This window comes from Lotus japonicus, chromosome 4 (assembly GCF_012489685.1).
Source record: "Lotus japonicus ecotype B-129 chromosome 4, LjGifu_v1.2".
Classification (NCBI taxonomy): Eukaryota; Viridiplantae; Streptophyta; class Magnoliopsida; order Fabales; family Fabaceae; genus Lotus; species Lotus japonicus.
The window spans coordinates 18,660,617-18,685,455 of NC_080044.1; the positions used below are offsets into that span (position 1 = coordinate 18,660,617).

At 35.5% G+C, this 24,839-nt stretch overlaps 2 protein-coding genes across 3 annotated transcripts; one reads left to right on the forward strand and one right to left on the reverse strand.

The window, feature by feature from the left end:
• Nucleotides 1-13,645: 13,645 nt before the first annotated feature.
• Nucleotides 13,646-13,981, reverse strand: LOC130712413 (uncharacterized). The gene has a single exon (XM_057562249.1). It carries the CDS (start codon nt 13,979-13,981, stop codon nt 13,646-13,648), a length of 336 nt encoding a protein of 111 aa, XP_057418232.1.
• Nucleotides 13,982-15,701: 1,720 nt separating this feature from the next.
• On the forward strand, nt 15,702-24,473 carry LOC130711532 (DNA-(apurinic or apyrimidinic site) endonuclease 2). Of its 2 annotated transcripts, none has more exons than XM_057561201.1 (9): nt 15,702-16,240; nt 16,939-17,157; nt 17,396-17,481; nt 18,055-18,170; nt 18,259-18,339; nt 18,841-19,041; nt 19,280-19,440; nt 19,529-20,220; nt 23,363-24,473. In XM_057561201.1, the coding sequence occupies exons 1-9, from the start codon at nt 16,021-16,023 to the stop codon at nt 23,432-23,434; spliced, it is 1,848 nt and encodes a 615-aa protein (XP_057417184.1). In that variant the 5' UTR covers nt 15,702-16,020; the 3' UTR covers nt 23,435-24,473. The 2 variants fall into 2 exon arrangements, with proteins under 2 accessions (XP_057417184.1, XP_057417185.1); XM_057561202.1 differs by having other exon boundaries at nt 16,103-16,240; nt 18,060-18,170.
• Nucleotides 24,474-24,839: the final 366 nt, after the last annotated feature.

Genomic DNA, 24,839 nt, shown 5'->3' on the forward strand with positions numbered 1-24,839 from the left:
ATATTGTAGCTATATAAATATAATTGCATTTAGGAAGTTTATTAAATACTTTATTGTATACTACATTTTTAATCTATTTTAAGTGAGTGGAACAATGATAAACCTCATCGGAGGTTATAAACTCATATTAAATATTATTAAAACCATATTTTAAATCAAAATTATAACTATTATCAGCCAAATTTTTAAAATTAAGCTATTTTGACAAATAAATTTAATTAAATTATTCTATTAATTTTTTATCATTAACATGAGATAAATAACATATTTTATATATATCACTTAATTTTTTTTTGAACTTATATATCACTTAATTTAATTGACTTAGATTTTAATCTATTTAATTTATTTATCATCATTTATGTATTTAAATAGAAAAAATATTCTATGATAATCGTAACTATCAATAATTATTTAATAAAAATATTGATTAATTTTAAACCTAAGTTATTCATTAGTAAATATTATTTATAATTAATTAATTTTACTTCTCAATATTTATCAACTCAAGTTAATTTTTTAAAATTAAAAATATTATTATTTAATATAAATATTTTTGTGAATATTTAATGTAGAGAGTTGAATAGCTTTTGACAAAACAATTTTTTTTCAGTTTTTTATTTAATATATTTATTACAAAGATAATTTGTTATTACTTAATATATTTTAATACCAAGGTATTTAAGTTTTTATGTTAATATATTTAATGCATTTAATGTAAAGGAGTGCAACAAAACTCAAGTCTCCTTTACATATATATATACACTTTGAATAGGAGTTTGTGTAAATAGTTTGTTTTGTGAAAAATATTGCTTCTAAATAGCAGACATTTATGTTTTCACGTTTATATCTCCCCAGCAAAGCCGCTATAAATGTGATTCACACTGCTACCAAACTTTCTGCGGTTCAAAATCCTCCTACGAGTACCACTAAGGCAAGAGCTACCACCAGTCTACTAGAACCTTTTTTTTTAACTACCCGTCTTCTAGAACTAACTAACACACATTATTTATGAGTTCCGGAAAATAGGGTGGACTTTTATGAATTTCGGAATTTCATCTATTTTTCAAATTCAATTTCTAACTTTCTTGAATTCTAAAAAGTCGAACAAAACCACAAGTAGGTAACCTCCTAAATCCTAATGTATGGGCATCACTTATTTTGGTCCCCATTTTGGGTCTTGTTATCGACCGGGTCTAATTATGTTTTTTCTATTACTATGCACTTTTTTTTTTGAAAACTATTACTATGCACTTTATGCCAACCCATTTAACATGTTGTTTTTAATGAGTTAAATACTTAAATTGCATGATTCAACGTCAAAAATAATTTGCATGATTTAATCGGTATAAAGAAAAATTACATGGTTTTTTTAGTACATCGTAAAGATAAATTGCACTCACGAATTGGCTCTGGACCTCCCCCATCCTATCCATATGCCCCTAGAAAAAATTACATGGTTGATCTTTTTTTTTTTTTTTTGAAATCACCAATAAATAATTGAATTCAGATGAAAGCAAAACTTGGGTTTGGCTGTCTATCTAAGGAAGATATTTGTTGTAATTTTTTACATGGTTTGATCTAAATTATAAAATTTAATCCGCTTACAATTTTTTTGCGTATACTTTATGTGGTTGCCAAACAAGCCTTTTTTCCACCATGTTTAAATTTTTTTAGTTAATTACACTAACTAAAATTTATTTTTAATTGTTTTTTTTTACGGTGTCAGTTTATAACGGTCACTAAATGTTTCACTGACACTTATCTCAATCGTTGTGCACCTTCTCAAACATCCTAATCTCATCATTTGTGGCATTTTTATCCAACCTTTGGTAGAAGATGCTAAAAGCAATAACCGGTGGTTTTAAATCGCGACGTGTACTACCTACCACAAAACACATCAACACTTTATAAATTATTTACTAGCTACTTAGGACCACCAAAAAATATAAGCTTGGTGCCCTATTCCATCCAAATGTCGCGAGCACATTTGAAAAGAACCACCTAATAGACAATCATCCCTATAAACAATCGCATATATGTGTTCCTATGACATAAAAATCACAAAATTCCCTTTCCTTCGCCTCTATACACCTGAAATTATTCCTCAAAAATCCCAACGTGAAAATGAATTCCCTACCTGTCATAGTGGCTTCAATACAACATGCATACCAATAGGAGTAAGCTCAATTCTATTCAAACAAACTATTCCCTCGCATCAGCTATCTCCTATCCTTTATTTCAGTCTTAGACCATCCACAATGGATGGTTGAATGAGGTGCTTGATGTTGTTGAAAGTTGTTGAAGAAGTTTAATGGTTTGTTGAAATTGGTTGAAAGTGGAGAGAGAGTGTCAAATTGTTGAAAATGTTCAACATGTTTAAAGAGCCTGCGGTGTGCCACGTGGCGCGAGGCCAGTGGCCACCGCAGGCGCGTGTGCAACACGCGCAGACAAGGCGCATGACGCGCCTTGTCTGCAGGAGAGAGAAGACGGTTTTTTCTGCCCCTGCCACGTGGCAGCCTCTGGTTGGTTAGTCTGGATTTCGTTTTTCCTTATCTTTTGAACTCAATTATTTCATCAAAAAAAATATTTTCTGAAAAAAAAAATTATACCAAAATTCATGATTTTTTTTTCTCTATAAATAGAGACTTGGTTCGTTTGATTTGGACACCGAAAAAAAACCAAGTTTTTTCACTCTCTTATTATCTCTCTCACCATCTTATTTATCTATCTATTAGCATTTGTATTGAAATGGATCCCAACAATCACCATTTCAACACCCATAATTCTTCAAACAACCCATTTTACAACCAAAATCACAACAACTATGAAGATCCAAATCAAATTATAAAAACAAAAATATAAAATTAAATAAAAATGTGAAATAAAAAAGTGGTGGGGTAGGGTGAGTGGTGAGTGGTGGGGTAGGGTGTTGAGAGTTAAGTAAAACCATTGGAGTGTGTAATTGTTGAAAGTTTGTTGAATTGGAGAGAGAAGATGATGTGGAGTGTTGGGAAGAGAAAAAGTGGGGTAGGAAAGGGTTAAACAAAACATTTTTGTTTAACCATTGTATATGGTCTTATCTTATGTCTCACTTTTATCAACTCACACACATTTTCCATTTTCACATAAGTTGAACACTAAACCTATGAGCCAACTACAAAATCTTTTTAGTGGGTGAAAATTGATTGGACGAGTCCTGTCAAATCACACAAAAGAGTGGTGATTAAAGGGGGAAAACAACGGGATTCCAAGGGTCTGGTGCTTTTCTAGGTGAATTTAGGTTTCTCTATTGTTGGGCCATGTTAGTGGGATTACTTGTGATGAAACTCCAACACCCAAGTCAGAACATGAGAGTGGTCGGTAAAGGGATATGGAACAAAGAGCGTGTAGCTTAATTTTTTATGAGACCCGCCTTTTATAAGGTGGGGTTTTGAGGCATCGCGGTTTGTAGCATCGTGATGGTACTAGGTAAAACTCGTGAGAGGAGCCATTGAATCTTCTAACATGTAACACATCTTTAATTAAACGGGTGGGGATGCGCTTACGTACTATAGCAAAGGTTTCGAGCGCCATTTTTTATCCTTGATTAGAAGGTAGCTGACTTTGGTGAAACATGGATGATGGGGCTAGGTAAGACTTGTGCCCTTGGTCCATGAAGACAGTTGTGAGGAGGCAATCACTTTGTAAGATATGCAGTTGGTTCATAATGTGTGCAGTCGGACTAAACCAGATTTTTTATGGATGAATTATGCATAGATGTCTAATAGCTGGGTCCGCCTAGCGTACACAACCAAAAAGTAGTGTAAATATGCACCGATGGGATATTACCCCTATGGTGGGTTTTTTTCGGTTTTTTCCATTTTTTAATTTAAAATTCTTTTTTATATTTGACCCTGACAAAGTTAAATTCACGTAAGGTACCTTAAGACAATGTTTCCTGAATTCACTTTTGTCCCTTTGCATTTTATGTTGAGAATAGTAACACCATGATAAAGGTTAATCCAAATATTAAAAAAACCAAAATTTAAAATAACCCTTTTTATCAAATTAGGTTTGGGTTGGAAACACCAAACACATTCATTCTTATTGCTCTTTCTATTTCCCTTCTCTTCCTCAAATCCTCCGCCCCATTCACCCTCTCCATCCCCTTCATCCATTGAACCCATAGTTGGAAACACCAAACGTGTCCCTTTCCCGTTAATCATATGGCCATCACATGTTTATTCTTTCGTTTGTGGTATCTGCTAAGTCTGTCGTGATTCTGCAGCTGGGTAATGCTGATTCGTGATAAAGGGTCTTCGGATATGGTGAGCGTTGATGGATTTTAGTGTTAATGGGTTAGTTCTTTCACAGATTTGGGGATTTCCGGTTGTTGTGGTTCTGGGATCTTGGCTCTTGGTGATTTAGGGTTTCGTATTTTGGAATTTGGGGGTTTGGGGTCTAAAGCAACTACTGGGACTTTTGGACTCACTATTGGGATTGCGTTTGATCTCGGGTGCTATGAAGCAGTAGAAGTTGGTGGTGTGCAAAATGAACTTGGTGTGAACCTTGTGTGATTTTCTCCTCTCTCGACGATATGTTCACTTCTATTCTCCTGATAGTGTGTTGGTTGTTTGATTTTCGTTTTCTTGTCAAAAATTTGTGTGATTTTCTCCTCACCCGACTGATTTATGAACTATTAATAAACATATGTTCAAAGTTATCTACGATATAATTGTGTTATCAAAAATTAATTTCAATGTCACACTTGTTGATGCTGATGAACTTATAAAGGAACTTTGTTCATTTCTTGACGAATCACACTTGAGTCTGTTTTGTTGTTTAGGTTGATGTTTTGGGTGTTTTTTTTCAAACCTCAACCTTTTTTTTCTTGTTGGGCTTAAAGCCCATTTCAGTATTTGGTGATATTGTTTATATTTTTTTGTTAGGCCATAATTTAAACAATACACGATTAATACTTTGATATTATATATTGAGTTATATATATTAGGTGAATCAGTATTATATTAGTTATTGAACCAATTAGTTAGTTATTAATTATTATTTCCAAATTATTTATGTAAGTAATAAATAATTAATTTTTTTTGTTTTTATTATTTATTATTGTTAATATATATTATTTATTTGAAATCAAAATCTTCTCGTTGATAGTTGTTGACACCTGTGTTGCATGCACACATAACCTATTTGCCAAACATTTATGGTATTATTGTTGTGTTACCTTTACGTTTGACTCTCTTGTACCTTAAAGTCGTTTAAACCACTATAATTGCACCTCATTCTTTCCTGCTTCTTCCTTCGTCTAAGATCTCCAAGGCCTTGAGCTTGTTGTTTCTCCCTACACCTTTCTTGGGCAGGCGGTGATGGTACTCCAACAACTCAAAATTTTCGCTCTCGCTATCTCCAGAATTCACCTCCTCTTGGGTTTCAGAACCAACCAAATTTTGACTTAGGATATCAAAACAAGAAACTTCCACATCCAAACACCTCTCTTCGTTATCCTGATCTAATTCAACAATTATTTCATGTGAATCATATAGCCCAATGAGATGTTTAGATTGTGGGCTTTGAATTACCCGTACTGCACAAGCAAAATTGGCTGGCCCACTAGAATCGAAAAAATTAATCCTCATGGGGAAATTACAGCCGAATAAGAACAAATTCAACTATAAATGAATTTAGTTAAGTCTCCTTAATATAATTTCATCAATGGTGGATATTGGTCTGATTTGTGTGGTGTTTTGAGTTGAGTTTGAGAAAATGCAGCGCCCTGTGGCTGGTGGGTATGTTGTTTTCGTTGGAAGACAACCAGACATATACAAAACATGGGACGAATGCGAATGCCATATTTATGGTTTTTCTAAGGCTAAGTTTTACAAGTTTGGGGCACCTAAAGAAGCCTATAATGCCTGGATCCATCATTGTCCCAAGGAAGCTGATAGCAATCAACTAAATTTTGGTGCAAGGTCATTCACTTCCTCTGTTTGGAATGCACATACTAACACTGACACCACAGTAGGGTCAACTTCTGTGAACTCATCCACGTTGAGTCCTAAGTCCAAAGAAATTTTGGGTCCATCCTCTAACATGGCATTCCCAGCTCAAGAGAAGAAGATGGAAGTTGATATTAAGCAAGAAGAATCAACAATCATTACATTGAAGAGGCTACAATATGCTTTTGTTGGATTTTGTTTTCGGATATTTGTTACCTTATATGCTTCTTTGTAATTGCCATAATTAATGATTATTTTATGTATGAACCTATCCTATCCTATTATAAATTTATGGAGTATGAATTTACTATTAATAATTTCTTAATTTTTACAGAGTTACTTACTAATTATTTCAATACTAATTTGTCATCAAATGTGCTTTGCGTGTGGGTCTCCATCTGGTTACCATGTAATGGTATTTGTAACTATATTGATGTACGAGAATTTGTTTTGGGATGATAGTGACATCACCTTTATAGTTCAGAATTACATTACCTAGGTGGTTTACTTTCTTTTCTGAATGTGGTGAGGTTTAATACAAATAGGTTGCCATCTAACAAAGTGACTAATCAGTCTCTCTTGTTTATGCTATAATTCTTGGGAGCCTTTCAAACACATGAGTGCAATGGATAAGGGTGAAAAAATGATTGCTGAAGAACCAAGTTAGGACACTCATTTGGATCCATGTGAAGCAAGGTTTGAACAGTTTTTGGTTTTGTAGACTTCCTTCTTTCTCTTATGTCTATTACATGTTAGGTTCTGAGGTTGTGATTCTATTTTTGCAGTGTGGAGACACTAGCACAAGTTGGACAGGAAGAGATAATGGATGATGAAGACCTCCATGTCTCAAGGTTGTTTCTTAAGGAGGTTAAGGAGATGAATCTTGCTATCAACGCACTTGCAGGTACTCTGAATGTTGCCTTGGTGAAGTTCAAGTGAGTTGACACTCGTCAAGAACAATTTCAGACTTTCAAGATGTGCTGACTGCTAAGATGAATTGATTTGATTGATTAATGACAAAACATGGTGGTGATGGCGCTGAAGGAGTTCAAAGTTAAGGTCCAAAAGCTGGTACTGGCAGTGTTGGGAGTGTGGGCGGAACTACTAGCACCATCAAACGAGGAAAAAAGTCTTCAATGTGTCTTGTTATTATGGGAGATGATATATTGGAGATTCAGTTTGACACCCATGAAGATGTTCAAGTCAAGTGTCCTCCACCTTCCACTGTTGGATATGGAAAAGAACCTGAACAAAGTCCACAACTTTCTGGAGTTCTATGTACTCTAAAGACATTACTGGAAAGGATCCAATGAGACCAACACTTAATCCCCGGTTTTCAAAAAGCCTTCACGGTGTTTCTACACCACATGTAAGTTTTTTTGTTCTTTTGGTTCACTTAGTTCATTATTTAAAGGTCAATGTTTATACTTGTCCAAATCTAGGGCATAATTGGTGCATTTAAGAGTCAAGAGGAGGTGGACCTAATTGACAAAAAGTTATTCAGAAGTCCATCTTCCACGACAAGGGGTTCTAAGGTTCGTAAGCTGGATGAAAATGGTGCAAATGGTGCAAATGGTGGATCTTCATTGGCCACCCCTGCAGATACTTCAAAAGCCGCCACCTCTGCAACTTGTTCAAGGATACTACTTTTGGCCCAACCACATATATTCATCTTGCCCTTCTCTAGTGACACCAAAGGCAGTTGATTTTTTCTTCTGAACAATAGTAGGTTTGTTTGCATTAACTAATAAAATTGTAGCCCTAACCTAAACAAATATTGTACATGGTTCTAATACAAAGTTTGATGCTTCTCTGACGATGAACTTAACATTATTTGAGTCCCAAGTTGTAGCTTATGTATTCCAAAATGACAAAGATCATGAGTGAGTAAAATTTAGACAAAACTATTTATTCAACAAAGATCCTTATGTGTTCCAAGTTCTGAAATATTTATGCAACATGGAGCCTTTGCTACGTATGGGACAACACACTGCAGTCAGGAAGGATTTTGATTGCCTAATCCCTGGACATCCTTATGTGTTCCAAGTTCTAATGTTGTGTTTATAGTCTTCTTGAGTCTTGATTTTGATACTATTATTGTAACCCAAATATATGTCCCCATAATGACTAAAACTGGACATTGGTTTCTGATGGTGATCTCACTAGTTGACAAGATTGTGTTCCAATTTGACTCTCGCCTAAACGTTGACGACATCCTTATCCGAAACTAAACAATGAGCACACTAGTACTTAGTCAACACATGTTTAATATTGTCATTAGTGAAATATAACAATCAATGAAATTGATGTTTTACCTTGGATGCATAGGGTGAAGTCATTACTGAGATGCTGGGCAGTGTAGATGACTGTAAAATAGGTTGGTTCATGAAAATGGTGGATTTCCATTCATGGAAAGTCAAGGAAGCGGGGGGAATCCCAAAAGCTGGAAAAATGTGATAATTGTTTTTGTTACATTGTATATATCCAATCATGAGTGCATTACTTTGCTTTTGGTTACTGACACATGGCTTTGGTTACATTACAATGATGACTCTGATGATTGGGTTATAAGCTGGTTAGAGATGGAAGTTGGGTTTCAAGCAAACAGATTTGGAATGGTAGTTTGTATTTTGTTTTCATTCTTAGAGTTGGATTTTAATTAGGAGCTTAACAATTGTGAGTTTAATATTTTTCAGCTGGTGAATGAAATAGTGAGGATGAATACTGTGAGTCATTTGCTGTGTGACGAATACAATGAGTTTAGAAGAATTGTGGAAGAGAAAACTCGTCTGTTATGGAACTCCATTCAAGATTACTGAAGATGATGTGTATGATTAATTTTTTGTCTGCCATTGAACTCCATTCAAAATGACAAAGTGCGGCAGAAGCTAAACCACAAATAAAGGGATATCACATTCTGCAAGCTTGGATATCATATTTTGTTAGCTATTCAAGCGTTAATTACATATTCATTTGATATATTTGTGATGTAATGTAACTAAACCCCAATTGTCCCCACAAATTAAAACTTTAGTGGTTTTCATATGTTAATTATATCCCCCTTCTCAAACAATGGATTGATTCATGGTTGTGAAACATTAGTTGAAATCATATTGAGTTCGATTACCTAGACGAATATGGTGTTGTTTTGCAAATTTTAATTACTCCCTCCGGTCCTTTTTATAAGAAACTTTTGAAAAATTCACACAGACCAAGAAAGCTAATTTTTCTTATTAATAATCCTTAAAATTTTACTTGTATTCCAAAACTGACCCTAGAATATTAACCTCTATCATTATTACTATCTTGTTTCTTGTACTCCACTATGTTTAATTCCAATAGTGTCTTCTCCTCTTCACAAGAATCATGATAAATGCTAATTAATCCAAATGTTGATTCATGACACTAGCTTCACGCGTGTTTATAAGGGACTCGGATTTTTAAAAAACAAAACTTCTGCAAATTTGGCTTTCCCACCATTTTTTTTCCAGCAATTTCCCACCAAACTTTGAGCAAATAAACTTGTGAAATTTCAAATGTTAAATTTTGAATCATTAGTACAAAGAACTCTACAGATTCAATCATTATCTATGTAAAGAGATTGATCTATCCATATTTACTTTCATTCATGCTAAAAATGCCTCTTGACATAGACTTAAATGTTGCTTTCACTTTCACAAATGAACAATCATCTTCTGATAATGAGAGTATTGTACCGTCAAATATAGAAGCACCTGAATTTGAGTTTGAGTTAACTCATCCCCCACATCTCAACGTTGAAGATAGCATGGATCAAAATGGTGAATAATTCTTTCAAATAACATTAGTGACACGTTCATTGTTCCTTCTTTTGCTTTCTTTACTGCGTTTGTTTTATTTGCAAGGTGCCTGTCGAAATTTTCAGATCCTTTTGGTTTGCTTTGTATCCTTCATTTTGATGATATAAAATTCAGCTTTCTAAAAAAAATTAGTGACACGTTCATTGTCTTTTCTTTTCTTATTTTAATTTCTTTTCTTATTTGCTTGGATGACATATGTATGTCTAAAGTTGAAGATGACATGCCATTTGAAGCAACACAAGATGACATGCTATTTGAAGAAAATGACTTTCAACAATTTGACATAGCCACATGTATCTTATATTTTTGTGCAAATGTTTGATAACTATTGTTTCCATGCATCCTATCAATTAGAAGGTTCAATTTTTATGATATGTTTATATCATTTTAATTATTTATGCAGACTCATTGACAAGTGAAAGCAACTCCAAAAACGGGGATTTCTAAATAATGAACAGAGGAAGGCTATATCTCATTTATTGTTGAGATTGAGTGAGGATGGAAGGTCATATAAAATGGGACAGTTTCAGGAATAGTTTCCTTATACAATGTTCATAAAAGTGTCATTTACCGTATATGAAATCAAGTAAAGGACACATGTAATGCTTGTCATAGAAAAACACTTTGTGGAAGGAAAAAGGAACAATTGAACTTTGAGAGAATGCGTCAGATACCATAATCAAAACGATCAACATATCGAGCTCTATCTAATGCTCTTCCTATGGTTTTACGTTGCTAGAGCTAGCCGGGAGTATTTTACTAAAGCAATTTTTAGCAGGTTATTTTTGAGTCGTTGTGAAAATGGATGGCATGATTGGAATCTTGAATGAATATGGTTGATTATTAGCATGTCTATGGATAATTCTAGACCTCTAGTTTACTTCTCATATTTTATTCTAATATCTCTTGCGTACAATCAACCACATCATCTCTAGCATTTTTGTAAAGTAATGACATCTATAGACTCTAATGACGTGTTTAATTAAATTGATTTAATTGATTCATTCAATCGGTGTTTTAAAGACAAATAACAACAATAAAATTAGCACCAAATAACACAATTGAATTTATGCTTTCACCACAAAAAAATATCAGTACAATGAAAAGGATTTATCAATATCCATAACATTTCCCTGTTTCAAAAACAAAAAATATTTTCCATTGAAATAAACTCCAGCAAAATAAATTTGGAGCATACTCATAACCTCATTCTTCATAGCTTCACGTTCATGGCTGAAATGATCTTCTTCCTCTGCATCTTTGTTAAGTTCATGAAGATTTTCAATACTGTCAAAGGACCTAGAAGTTGAGGGAGCACATTCTTCGGAGTCCAGCTCTGTATCTTTCTCATGCCATATTTGCTTCTTCCTTATGATTGTTGGTCTACCTTCTTCCTCACTCTCAATATCTGATTCCTCAACAATCTTGGTAGCATTAAGTGAATCCTCAACAGTTTTAATAACATCAAGTGAATGTTCAATAGTCTCACTTTCAATTTCAAATGAATCTTCAATCTTAGGAAACTTGTTCAAATCAAAATGATTTTTCAGTTTCCCCCTATGAGACTTCAAGTCATCTTCTTTAGAGGTATGAGATTTCATGCCCATGTAATGTGAGGAAGAAAAGAGTAATGCAGGGAAGAGAAATGACGTGAATGTATAGATTCCATTGGGTGCTACTCTATATATGTATTGCATGTTTGTGTGCTTGCAATTTTCCATAAAATTTATGCATGGGAAATAGATCTCTCTAACTAATGCATTTGCATTGGAATGAGTTATTTGATTTAATATTTAATAAGGGTAAAAATGAAATTGTGTATAAATTTAAGAGATTGTTTCTTATAAAAAGAAACAAATAAAATCCCAAAGTGTTTCTTATGAACAAGACCGGAGGGAGTACATTGCTTCTCTTTCTTAAACGTATATGTCATTTCCAATTACATAGAAAATTCAAAGTTATTAATCCTTGTCCTATAATTTTTGCACCATATTTGATCACATTAATTTGTTGTCCTTCATTTATGCACACAATTGAAGTGGGTATTCAATTGGTTTGACTACACCAATCCCTCGATATTGAATGGTCAAGTCAGTTTTCCAACAAATCTTCCATTGGCCACTACGCTTACACATTAAAGGGTGACACTAAACACAATTAATTTCCCAAGCCATATATAACCCATCCACCCTCCCCCACAGCACAAAGTTCATTAACCCATATTCCACCTCTTCTCGTCTCAAATTTGGAAAGGAGTTGCTCCTCTTGAAATTACCATTGGACAAGAGTTTGTTGTTGTTTCCTAAGAATTTGAATCAGATTTTGAAGACATGGGTGGTGATGATGATGATGATGCGGAGACGGAGTTGGTGCCGGAGCTAAGAGTTGGTCGTGAGCCATTTGGACCCGGGTTTAACAAGGACATCACTAAGGCCCAAGCAAGAGGGACCCAACCCTTGGTGAACATTCTTTGATTTTTTTCCTTTTATGATAGGTTAGGTTCGTTTGATCATATGAGGTGTTGAACTTCTATTGAATAATTTCGCTGTTATTTATCATAGGGGACCTGCATGGTTTGTTTGAAGATGGTTGGATATGAGGCTTAATTATGTGCAACTTGACCACAATGATGGTGAACGCTACGAGACTAAATTGTTGTTGCATTCAAAAAGTTAAAACACATGTGTTTATTGTGCATGTTGATGTTTCCTTGTAAACATTAACTCTAAGCATCAATAACCGTTGAAGGTCTTTAGCCACTAATTTGAAAATGTTATCAGCGTAGTAGTTTGAAACTGATCTTTCAAGTATTCGGAGTTGTCTTTGAAGAACATGTTCGTCATTCATGCTTCCGAAATCAGCTTCAAGTTCCTTATGTCGTTGGTAACTCAAGTTCCGATTGAAATTGGGCATGAATTCAGTCAAATTGTTCCAAGAATCAACAAACCTTCCAACTTGTGCATGTAGCCCTTCAACCCAAGATGTGGTTCGAAAGCCAACAAAAAATTCACCGCGCATATATGAGGTTGCCTACATTCCCTTCCTTTCGTACAACTTTTTAACTCATTCATTGTCTTCACAACCACATTCAGCTACCATTTCAACTCACTTTTCCTCAAACTCTGCTATTTGAAGATCCCACAACATACACCTAGACAACTTGGATATGAAGTTAGGATCGGCTATATTGTTGTTTGCATTCCGGAGAAGATGTCATTCACATAACATATTATGGGCTCTCGGAAATACTCTTTTGATAGCCTTCTTCATTGGGACGTGACCATCTGTGATGGCAGAGACAATGACTTTTCCTAACATTGCATCCAAATATTGTTGAAGCAACCAAACATATATGATCTTCTGATTATGATGATTAATGCTAGAGAACACCACAAGCAGTCGTTTATATTTGTTCTTCTTGTAGGTTGCGTCAAATGTCAAAACATCCCAAAACACTGAATAATTAACCTTTCTAACAACATCACACTAAAACAGTTTTTCTAGCTTACCTTCACCATCAACTGTTTGACTCTAGAATACACCCGAGTCTTCCTCTTTCATCTCACGTAACAGACCCAAAATACATGTTACATCAATCACTTCTCTCCTCCTCTATCTATCTTGTTCATTATACATTTGGTGCTTCGTAAATGACACATTTTTATCTCCACCCATTTGGTTGGCAAAAACACCATACACTTGTGGAGTTCTAACACCAACTTTCTTATAGTTGTTCATTTGCAAAATATCAGCCTCATCCATCTTCTTATGTTAAGATAGCATACCAACCAAACCAAGATCAAAGAGGGCCTAGTTGTGCACATTAAGCATAGACCGAACATGCCAACGCTTGTTTCCCTTGTCAACATGGACTTGAAAATGGTCTGGACATCCACATCTTGTATTCTTTCGCGGAAAATGCTTCTGCTTACGACCATTACCAAATGAGTCTCTCCTTGTACCTTCCCTAAAGCAAACAAAGGATTGTTGAATAACATCTCCTTCTTTTAACACTCTACACTTTTGAGCTGCAAAACCATGCATTCTAGAATACCATGTATAGAACAAGAACCCAACTTCATGATCTGAGAAGTGGTATCTCATCACATCATTGACAATTAGTTCCTTGAAATTTGCATACCCCATGTCTTCTACACCATTGATTGCAATCTCAGTGCTTTCGTCCTCTTCATTAACCTTAACAATAGGTTTAGGTTCTTGTTCTTCATAAGCATCACCTTCTTCTTCATCCCCAGTGTCTTTATTTCCTTCTTAATCACTTGACACATCTTCTTCAATTGAGTCTTGTTCTAGTTGTTCTGGTTGTTGCAGGCATTGAACATCCTTAGATTGAGCAAAGTAAGTATCTAGATTGATTTGTTCAATTCCAGTAGATACTTGACAAACATTAACCAAATATAAGGTATTAAATGGTATTAAATTTCCATGTTCCCCTAAATAAAAAAAACTTGGGACAGAAAATTAAATTGTGCAAAAGAACCTATGTGGAGTTGATTTGCTTAAAAAACCCCATGATAAAAATAAATAAACTCAAACATTTCTATCTACATACAATGTGCGAGAAAGCCAGAAGATGAAGTACCTGATTTGGTTGATTGGGATTGGGATTGGGAGAGTTAATACGCGATTCTTGGGTTTCAGACGACATAATTTCTGCCTTGACGGAATCGAGCTTGCCAACAGAGAAAGTGGCCAACGAAGAACCAGCAACCGACAAAGCCTTGCATACATAAATCACGAAGAAAACGACGATCGAAGAAAATGGCTCAGATTGAAGATGGCTCACAAATCGACGAAGAAGGCAGATGAAGAAAATGGCTCACAGATCGGTGAACAAGACGAAGCTCAAGAGAATGACTCACATTGAAGATGAAGAAGGAAGAACGAGTTTCCTACCTGTATTCTGAGCCACAACTAGCATCTCAATCTCATTTTCCACCAATCTGATTTGGGAACCCTAGTTTCATAGCCATTACAAAATCACTTTTGGGGAAAAATCAATTTATTTTACATAGGACTAACTTTAGATTTAATTCATTATAAGGACATAAAGCAATACCACAAATTTTGGACCATATATAGTCTAATATGTTGAAGTAATGTGGAAAAAGTAAAAAAAAAAATTTGAAATAAATAAAAAAACCAAAATTCACTGTGTAACTTTAAGAATAACTCAAGTGGTAAGAGTTAGGGACGTAAGAGTTGGGTGAGATGAAGAGTGAAGGGTTCAAATTCTGAGGATGACTAACTTACTAACATTTAGGGATGGCACCCGCGCGGGGCAGGGGCCGGAAGAGCCTTCCCGCTCCCCGTCCCTACATCTTTCCTCTTTCCCCGTCCTCAACCCCATTCCCCATGGTGGGGTGAATTTTCACCCATCCCCATTTCATATCTCCCCACAGGTTTCCACGGGGATCTACAGTATGTCAATAATTTTAAATTAGTTATATAAAATACATAAGTTAATTTAATAAATTTAAAAAATACAATTGATAATGCAACTGCATCAAAATTCATACAAATATATAACAAAGTTAAAATAATATTAAATGAAATTCATCACCCAATATGAGAAGTTTACTAAATAAACAATTTAAAACATAAAGTACTAAACTCAACTCATTTAAATTGGGAAGTATAAAACTCAAAATATTCTCTCAAGCATTTAAATCATCCAAAATGTGAAGTCTTCATCGTAGGTACTTCAATATTTGGAAGTACGTTATTGTATTTTTTAATTATCTATATAGGGCGGGGACCCGACATGGCAGGAAAAGTGATCCCCGTCCTCGTCCCCAAATTTTTATTGGAGGCATTTTCATCCCAGTCCCCATCCCCACGGGAAAAGTTCCGCAAGATCGGGGCCCCAAACGGGGCAGTCCCCACGGGGATCTCCATCTTCAGATGGAAATTGTCATCCATACTAACAACTAACATTTGCTTTTGCTTGCATGTAAAAAAACATATGACCGAGAAAAAAAATGGTGTAAGCTAGACAGACTCCAATAGCTTCCATTAATTTGTAAAAAACTAAACCCAGTAAACAACACCGGTCAAGAACAGGAGGGCTCAAAACACCTTTTGGTTCTAGATGACAAAGACAAAGCAGCGGGAGAAATAATCGTCCACTAACTAGTGCTGAGCGAGGGAGAGCGCGAGAGAGAATGAAAATAGTTACATACAACGTGAACGGCCTGAGACAGCGCATAGCGCAGTTCGGTTCTCTCCGGAATCTTCTAAATTCATTCGACGCCGACATCATTTGCTTTCAGGAGACCAAACTCAGGAGGCAGGACCTCACTGCGGATCTCGTTATGGCCGATGGCTATGAATCTTTCTTCTCCTGCACCCGCACCTCCGACAAGGGCCGCACCGGTTATTCCGGTAACCTCTTTCTTTGATTGTATTTGTATGTGCTGTGTTTAGATATCAAATCAACAGTTATTGTTGTTGATGTTCTGAAATTATTGTAAATTTAGAAATTGTAACAAGAATGAACAAGTTTTTCTTCAAAGTCACTGTACATTTGTTCTATAAATGAGTCCTTGATGACTAATGTGATTATACTGAAAAATGATGAATTTGGTGACTGTGTTACATGTTTGAGGGATTAATTTATTTGAAATAAAAGCTTTGTAGAACTAATGTGGTGACTGGTATAACTTTGAGGATCAACTTGAGGGTTTACTTTTAACAACAATGTCCATTGAATGGAATGGATACACTTTCTAACAATCAAATTCCATTGAATTCCGTGAATTGCAATATTTTAGCAAACAAGAGGATTCTTTAAGTTCAGATGAATACACGTAACAGAATTGAATTAGATTGAATTTCTAATGGGCCCTAGAGAAAAAATACTCGGTTGTCATTTAGGGATGAAATGCCTGCTGAGAGGCGTTCCTTGCTCCCGTCTGTTGAGAATCTAGTATTGTCGATTGCCAAAACTAGGCGTTGTCAAAATAATCCACTATTTATGCTGGACAAAAATTATTTTGTTTTGACCTAAGTGATTGCTTCTAATGGAAACCGTAACTGTAAACCGTAGATTTGTAAGCTATGAATTCTATTCTGGTGTGCAGGTGTTATTACATTTTGTCGTGTGAAGTCTGCATTTTCGAGTAATGAAGTGGCCTTGCCCCTTGCGGCTGAGGAAGGTTTCACTGGTCTTATGGGCGACTCTCAAACTTGCAAAGCCAATTTGCCATTCTCCATGGACGATCTTGAGGAATTTTCAAAAGATGAGCTTCTCAGTGTTGATAGTGAGGGGCGTTGCATTATCACAGATCACAGTCACTTTGGTGCGTATCCTGTGTCTATGCCTATTATCAACATATATCTTGTTAAGGGAAAAAAAATCGAATGCTGGATCCCTTGTCTACTAAGTTCCCTTTTTCAGGTCTTGTGTGAAGTGATATAAAAGTTTGTGAGTGTGACTAGGAAGAATGATATATATTATGTAGGACTTAGTCATCATCCTTATCTTTTGTAAAAGGAATTTGTAGTTGTTTTGACATTGTTGTGTTTGCATCTGTCTAGTTCTTTTCAATATATACGGGCCTCGGGCTGGAGGTGATGACAAAGAAAGGATTCAGTTCAAGCAAAATTTTTACAAGATCTTGCAGGTATTTACATATTTATACAGTAATGGAATCAATTAGAGATATTACCAAAAGTCATTGCTTGGTGAAATTATTTTCATGCTTCAAATGGTGGCTTTTGTTCTTATGCGGATATTTTATGCTTCAATTGCTCGTTATTTATTGGGTAGCAAGTAATTATTACAAAAAAGTCAATAATTGGATCAATAGCTTGAAGTTTTCCAAACTTCTTAATCTTGGTCCAGTTTGAATTTGTTCATCCAATTGTATCATTTTCGATAAAATGTAACCTGAAAATGTTTGTCCATCAGAATATGTTTCAGGGTTTTGGAAACTCTTAAGCTAGTATCATTATTATTTCCTTTGTGTTTCCTCCAAATCAATATGATTCATGAACATAGAAGTGTTAAATTCCGGAAACTCTATTTGTTTTATAAAATTAGGATATGTTTAATTGTTAATATCATAGTTTATGCTGACCGTGCTTGGTGCACTAGCACCTTTGGTGCCTGTGTTTTGTGTTATCAAGAGCGGAGAATTTTCATTTCTGTTTTGTTTTTATTTTTCTGTTCAATTGATGTTGATACTCCTCAATAGAAAAGATGGGAGACTCTCCTGCATCAGGGAAGAAGAATATTTGTTGTTGGGGATCTCAACATTGCACCATTTGCAATTGATCGATGTGATGCAGGACCTGATTTTGAAAATAATGAGTGAGTTGACTGCCGGATTTCATTTTAATATTTTCAGTGTCAAATTCACTGATAGTAATCTTACCATTGGGCCTGAATTCTTGTGTAGGTTTAGAAGATGGTTCAAATCAATGTTGATTGAAAATGAAGGCCGATTTTCTGATGTCTTCAGAGCAAAGCATCCTAATAAGTATGGATGCTTGTGTTACCTGTTTGTTGAATATCAAATATTGATGTGTAGTAACCACATGGAAATTTAGTTCCTGATGCTGATACCTACTGAACATTGCCTTATCAGAAATTGAAGAATTTTTTAATTCTATCTTTTTGAGAATCTTCACTTCATGCCATCTTTCTTTCTTATTTTTATGGTATAATATCTCGTCATCTTCATAAAGAATTATATTGCTTTCTAATTGAAGCTACCGTTTCAAATTTTCAAATTCAAATTATAAAAGTCGATCGATTGAAAATAATGAACAATATTTAGCTTTAAATATTATTTCTATCTGTTTGCTGACACATTGTTCTGTACACATGGCTAGTGATATATGCATCATCCTCCATAGTTTTCCTTCTTCCTATATCTCACTTTCTGCGTTTCAAACATTTTGTGATTAAGTTTTTAATGTCATCACTAATTCATTATTAATATTGATAAGTCATTTGTACATATTGAGATTTGATGCAGAACGGAAGCATACACCTGTTGGGCACAAAATACAGGTGCTGAGGTATTTAACTTTGGGAGTAGAATTGACCATATTCTATGCGCGGGTTCTTGCTTGCATGAATCTGATGACCTGAAATGTCATAGTTTTATAAGATGCCATGTAATGGACTGTGACATTTTGACAGAGTACAAACGTTGTAAACCTGAAAGCACACTGAGGTAAGATGCAAAAGTTGAATATTGAATATATTTGGTTACACCATTACGTGCCAACTGTTTTGGTTTCTATCATTTCACTCTAGTTGTTTGTGAAGTTTTTAAAAAATGATCCATACTTTTTTCCCACTCCTAGTAAGATTATTCACCTGCACTGTTTCAAATGGTTCAAGATTTATGTACACATATCTTCTTGGAGGCTAAGATATAGGTTTTAACTTTGACTTGATAATCTACGCAGTGCCCACAGGTGGAAGGGGGGGCGAAGCATTAAACTGGAAGGATCTGATCATGCTCCAGTTTATATGACTTTACTTGAAATTCCTGAGGTCTCTCTGCATAGTACTCCCTTCTTATCTGCTAGATATGTTCCCATGGTTCATGGCATACAGCAAACTCTAGGTACAAAATATTAATTTTTTCTTAGGATGACAGTTTCTGTATGTTTGATCTTAATGTTTATTTGTGTTCAAACCTTATTTTCTTGCAGTGTCAATGTTGGTGAAAAGACGAGTTTCTGAACAAACAAAATCATGCGAGATGGTAAATGAAGACATTTCAATGGGTAGTACTTATGAGAGTATAGAACCAACTAACCAAACTGATTCATCTACTAGTGAGTGTCATTTTCCTTCAAGCCAGGATTCTGTGTGTAGCATTTTGGAATCAAAGGAACTTTCCAGAGGTTCTTCTCAGGAGGCGGCTATTTCTAAATCAGGAAGTGGATATGAAAAATCAATGCCCAGGAAATGTAATGAATCCAAGAAAAAAGCAAGAAACAATCAAGGGTCCCAGCTCTCCCTTCGGTCATTTTTCCAGAAAAGTACAAATCTTGATAATGGTGTCAATAACTCTTGCACTGATCACTCAAATAATCAGGCTGAACCCTCACAACCCGATCCTCATTTACGTGAAACTTCTACAGCGATTGATCATAGTAGCAGTCCCAAGCAATGTGAGGTTAATACTGATGCATGTGACCTGGATTTAGCTGAACTAAATGATAGTTCTAGGAAGGAAGAAAAGAGTAATGTAGCTTCACTGGAGTGGCAAAGAATACAACAAATGATGCAGAATAGTATACCTCTTTGCAAGGGCCATAAGGAACGTTGCATTGCTCGGGTAGTGAAGAAACAAGGATCTAATTTTGGCCGCAGATTCTATGTTTGTGCCCGTGCTGAGGTAATCTGTTTCACATTGAGTGGTTTTGGGCATCATTGTACTTTGAACTCTTTGAAAACAATTCTTTTGCACTACACTGTGATTCTTTTTAGAATATGGCCCATCTTTTATATAGTATATAACCCACAAAATATAAAATCTTGCAGCTCTGAGCGTGGCTAAATTCATATTTGAACTTTATATGTTTGAATATCTTTTTGATTTGTTGCACGTTGACTGTTTCCTCCAAGCATTTCTTACTTTCATAAAAAATTATGAAGTCCATTAGGGTGCATTATCTTTTATCCAGTGTTGTGTTGTCAATCTCGGATAGTGGCGAACCACAAAAATGCTATAGCGGTATAGAGCAAAGCGGGATGGTCGGCGGCCGCTATGCTGATTTTTTTTATAGTTTGTATAATATAACTATATATACATACAACTGATAAAATGTAGGCTAAAAAGCACTTTTGGCCCCTGATGTTTTAAGTTTGTGCAAATTCTGCCCCTACTCTATTTTTGTCGATGTTTCTACCTCTCATGTTTTCAAACAGTGCACCGTCTACCCCTCCGTCAGTCAGACGTTAAAAAACTAACGGAATAAGCTGATTTGGCTTTTTTTAAATATTTTTTTGACCTGCCACGTGGAAATCACAAGTGAAATTGGAAAAAAGGGGGCATGGGAGATTCAAACTCAAGACCTGTAAGTAGCAAAACATGCATTTAACCAGTTCAGTTACATACATAATTGATATATACATCAAGCAAATTTAATTTATATCATTTCCTTGATCATCATCAACTTCATATACTCCTCTTCATCTCTCCAATCCACTCATGAACCTCTCCTGAGAAAGCCTGACTGACGGAGGGGTAGAGGGTGCACTGTTTGAAAACATGAGGGGTAGAAACGTCGACAAAAATAGAGTAGGGGCAGAATTTGCACAAACTTGAAACATCAGGGGCCAAAAATGCTTTTCAGTATGTTTCCAAACTAGATCATTTCCAAGAATGCTTTTTAGGGCCAAAAAATGTTTTTCAGTATGTTTCCAAACATCAGGGGTCAAAATTCATGGCACTCATCATAATTAACATTAAAAAGTCACGGGTGTCTTAAACATAACATACTAGTACCAAGAAGTTTAAGTCTCTAAATCCCAAACTAAGCTGCCTAAAAACATGTAAGTTCTATATCACTTCCTCCTCATCCTCCCCAAACTAGATCATTTTCAGTATGTTTCCAAAGCAAAAATCCTGAAAATGCCCTAACATGAACTTTTTGTGGGTTGTTTATGGATTTTTATCTGTTCCCCCAAATACCGGTCTAATAGTGTTGTTATGGCTGTTATTTCCTCCTCTTTAGCGGCCGCTACACTGAACTGCACCGCTATGCAACAACTAGGAGCGGCCAGGGGCCGCTACGCACCGCTACGGTGCTATAGCGCGCTATTGACAACCCTACTTTTAACCCATACCAAGTAGGCTTAAATATAATGGGAATTACTTCACTTTTACTTTAGTTTCTCAATGAAGGAATTTAATCACTCATTTTAATTAGAGCAAAGTTGTTCTTTTAGTTCATTAGATCAAAGCTATTAAGGGGAAATACTTAATTCTCTTTACTAGGGTTAACAAAGTTATTGAACAGAGCTGTTAATAAATAGTTTTTAAGTATTTTGGTACATAGTTAACAATAGCAGTTAACGTTTCTGAAGTCATCTGAACATAGTTTTGAGATTAGTTATTTTTTCAAATAATTAGAAGGATAACATTTCTCTCCTTAATATAAACACCATTCAAATGTTTTCAACTATCACGTTAAGCTTTCTAAGTAATAGGTTTATGACTGATCCAAAGAGTGAGTACCAAAGTTATGTGCTGCTTTGTCTCTAAATTTCCTTCCTTTTTCTAAAACAAATGAAAAATCTCAACTAGTTGAAGGGTAGGGTGTTCAAAGGCTTTTATTCTTCCTTTTCTTATCGTTCTTCTTTGTTTGTCTTTTTTTCTTTTTCAATCCCCCTTTGGAACTATTACACAGTTATGTATGTGATTTTGTCTTGTGTTCACCTTTAGCATTCACCCATTTTTTGGGATTTGAGGTTACTGCAATGGGAGATGTATTTTCAGTTCCTCTTTGTTACCTGAAATGGTGTTGGCGTTGATTTACTTTCTGCCATTGCTTGCGTATTCTACTTCTGCGACCTCTCAGTCTCTACTGATGTCCATGAACCCTTCGAGTTATTAGTTAGTTACAAGTTACAACAGCCATTCAAGCAAATCATGGTTGTTTAGTTCACTGAGCTTGCCAACAGTGTCTTCTTTTGCTGTACTGTCACTGAAGGCACATCTAACTGATGAACCGAAAATGGTCTCACTATCCTTTCTTTAATGTCTGAACTTAATATTGAGTTTGTTGAGTTTAGAGTATCCATACCACAAGGGTAGGGGATCTTTTTTTCACTTTCAATGTTGATTCTAATGATGCTTTAGGTTAGGACACAGAGCTGATTTATTGGGGAGGAGACTGTAACTATATCAGTTAAAAGAGAACCTCTAACGAAGTTGGATGATCCATGGAGTGATGAAGAAGGTGGTTTTGCTTCACTGAGTGATGCAAAGTATTGTAATTAGTTATTAGGATGGATATTGTCCTTCAGATCCAATTCCTACTGAAAAAGTGTGCTTTGGTTCTTCTTGCCTTGAAAAGACACGGAGTGCTGACGGAAACCATGGTTCACTCAGAGGATGAGGCGTATTGGTGCAGAGAAAAGGGTGGAAGTGGTAAGGGAGTACAGGAAAAATAGGGATACTTGACAGAATATGGAGGGTATGAAAAACTAATATGAAGTTTTAGTGACGAAATCGATAGAACTCTAAGGGGCCAAAATAAGGTTTTACTCTTGTAATAACTGGCACACTAGCACCATCCATTTACAATGTAGAAAAGCAATAAGCTGCTTATCACTTGTTTTAAAGGGAGGGACTGGGATCCAATGAGCTATCCTTTTGAACATTTCATGTGCATGACTTAAGAGTTATATTATAACAAAATACCAGTGGGTTATATCATCTTCTGTTTGAAACCTTTTCTTTTGTTGGTCTATCATTTGTGTATCACACCATGCAGTAGTTGGTGAATATTAACATGTTTTCCTCCTTGCAGGGCCCTGCATCTAATCCTGAAGCAAACTGTGGTTACTTCAAATGGGCTACTTCAAAGTCTAGGAATAAATAACGGTGGTGAATTCACATTTTAATAAACGGATTGTGTTCATTTGCCCACTCCATCCAAGTTCCCTTGTATAGTGACAATATGGAGCTGACATCCCATCCCAGTTTTGCATGATAATGGAGGAGCTGCATTTCAATCTTTTTGACACATCCTCATAGCTTCTTGCAGCAGTTGTGAATTTTCAGGCTTAATCAGCTGTTTGCCTGTGTTTGTAAATAGCAGGCAAGTCTCTCCACTAAGGAGCAGATTTTAGGAATTGTATAAAGAAAAGCTGTCAATGCTCCCCATCTCAAAATCTTACTTGGTTGGACCCTACCACTTCCCAACACTAATTGAGGCTACCTGGCAAACATTCTGTTATTTAGGGGAGTTTCTGCTCAACATGATGTCCCAGTACCATGTTCGGTCTGAAAAGTGCTTTATCAAGATATGGTTCTAGCTGGACTGGAGTGTAAGCTGAGTTTCCCCCTCTCCCCACATTTTCTTTTGGTAAGGGCTTACGTATGGAATGGCTACCAAAAGTGGTGGAATTTCTTTAATTATCAGTGACTCCTATCTGCATGATCCATAGGTTTCCACTGCCCACATGTGAAGAATGCCGTCACGTTACTTTGGTGCAGTGCCTTTTATGTTGTTCAACTTCAGCTTTGTTAATTCCATGTTTGCTTCAAATGAGAGGGAAAAGGAGGACGATGAAAGTTGTAATTTGTATCATATTGGATTAAGAGGAGGGGTCAAGAAGGGAATGGACGAGTTGATTGTCATCACGTTCAGAATACAAGTTTGGGTTTCAAAACACAAGGAAAGATAGTTTAGTTGTGCAATTTATTATCTATGAATTTTGAAGGGGAGCTAAATTAAACAAAGAGGGGTTTTGACTCCTTACATTCTCATTCATTTTATTTTCCTCCTACTAAAAATTATGTAATGGTTAGGTAGTTTTTTAGCCATTGTTTTAAAAGCTGGTGGAGGCACTGGTTGAGATACACGTTGGTCAATAGACTGCTTTCCAATTCAATTAGTTAAATTGGCTGGTTGTGTACGAACTCAGAGCAATGAGTTTAGCTAACTTTCTCATAAGCGGTTATTTTTGGTTGAGATTATTTGATTTACTATTAGATGAACTAGTTACTTGAAAACACAAATGGTTGTCGTGGACTCATTATTTTTATTATTATGACTACTTTAACTAAATTTTCAATCCAATACGGTAACTCTAAAATGTTCTTTTGATTGGATTTACAAGTAATGTGTGAAAATTTTATTGGTGAAACAGATAAATAAGACACAACTTGGGACAAAGATTTTAACCCTTATTAGCTCTCAATAATCTCATGCATTAATTTAAAAAATTTCTAAGGTTTATCTGATGTTGCACTTAAAGAATTTGTACTGCGGTTTACAACTT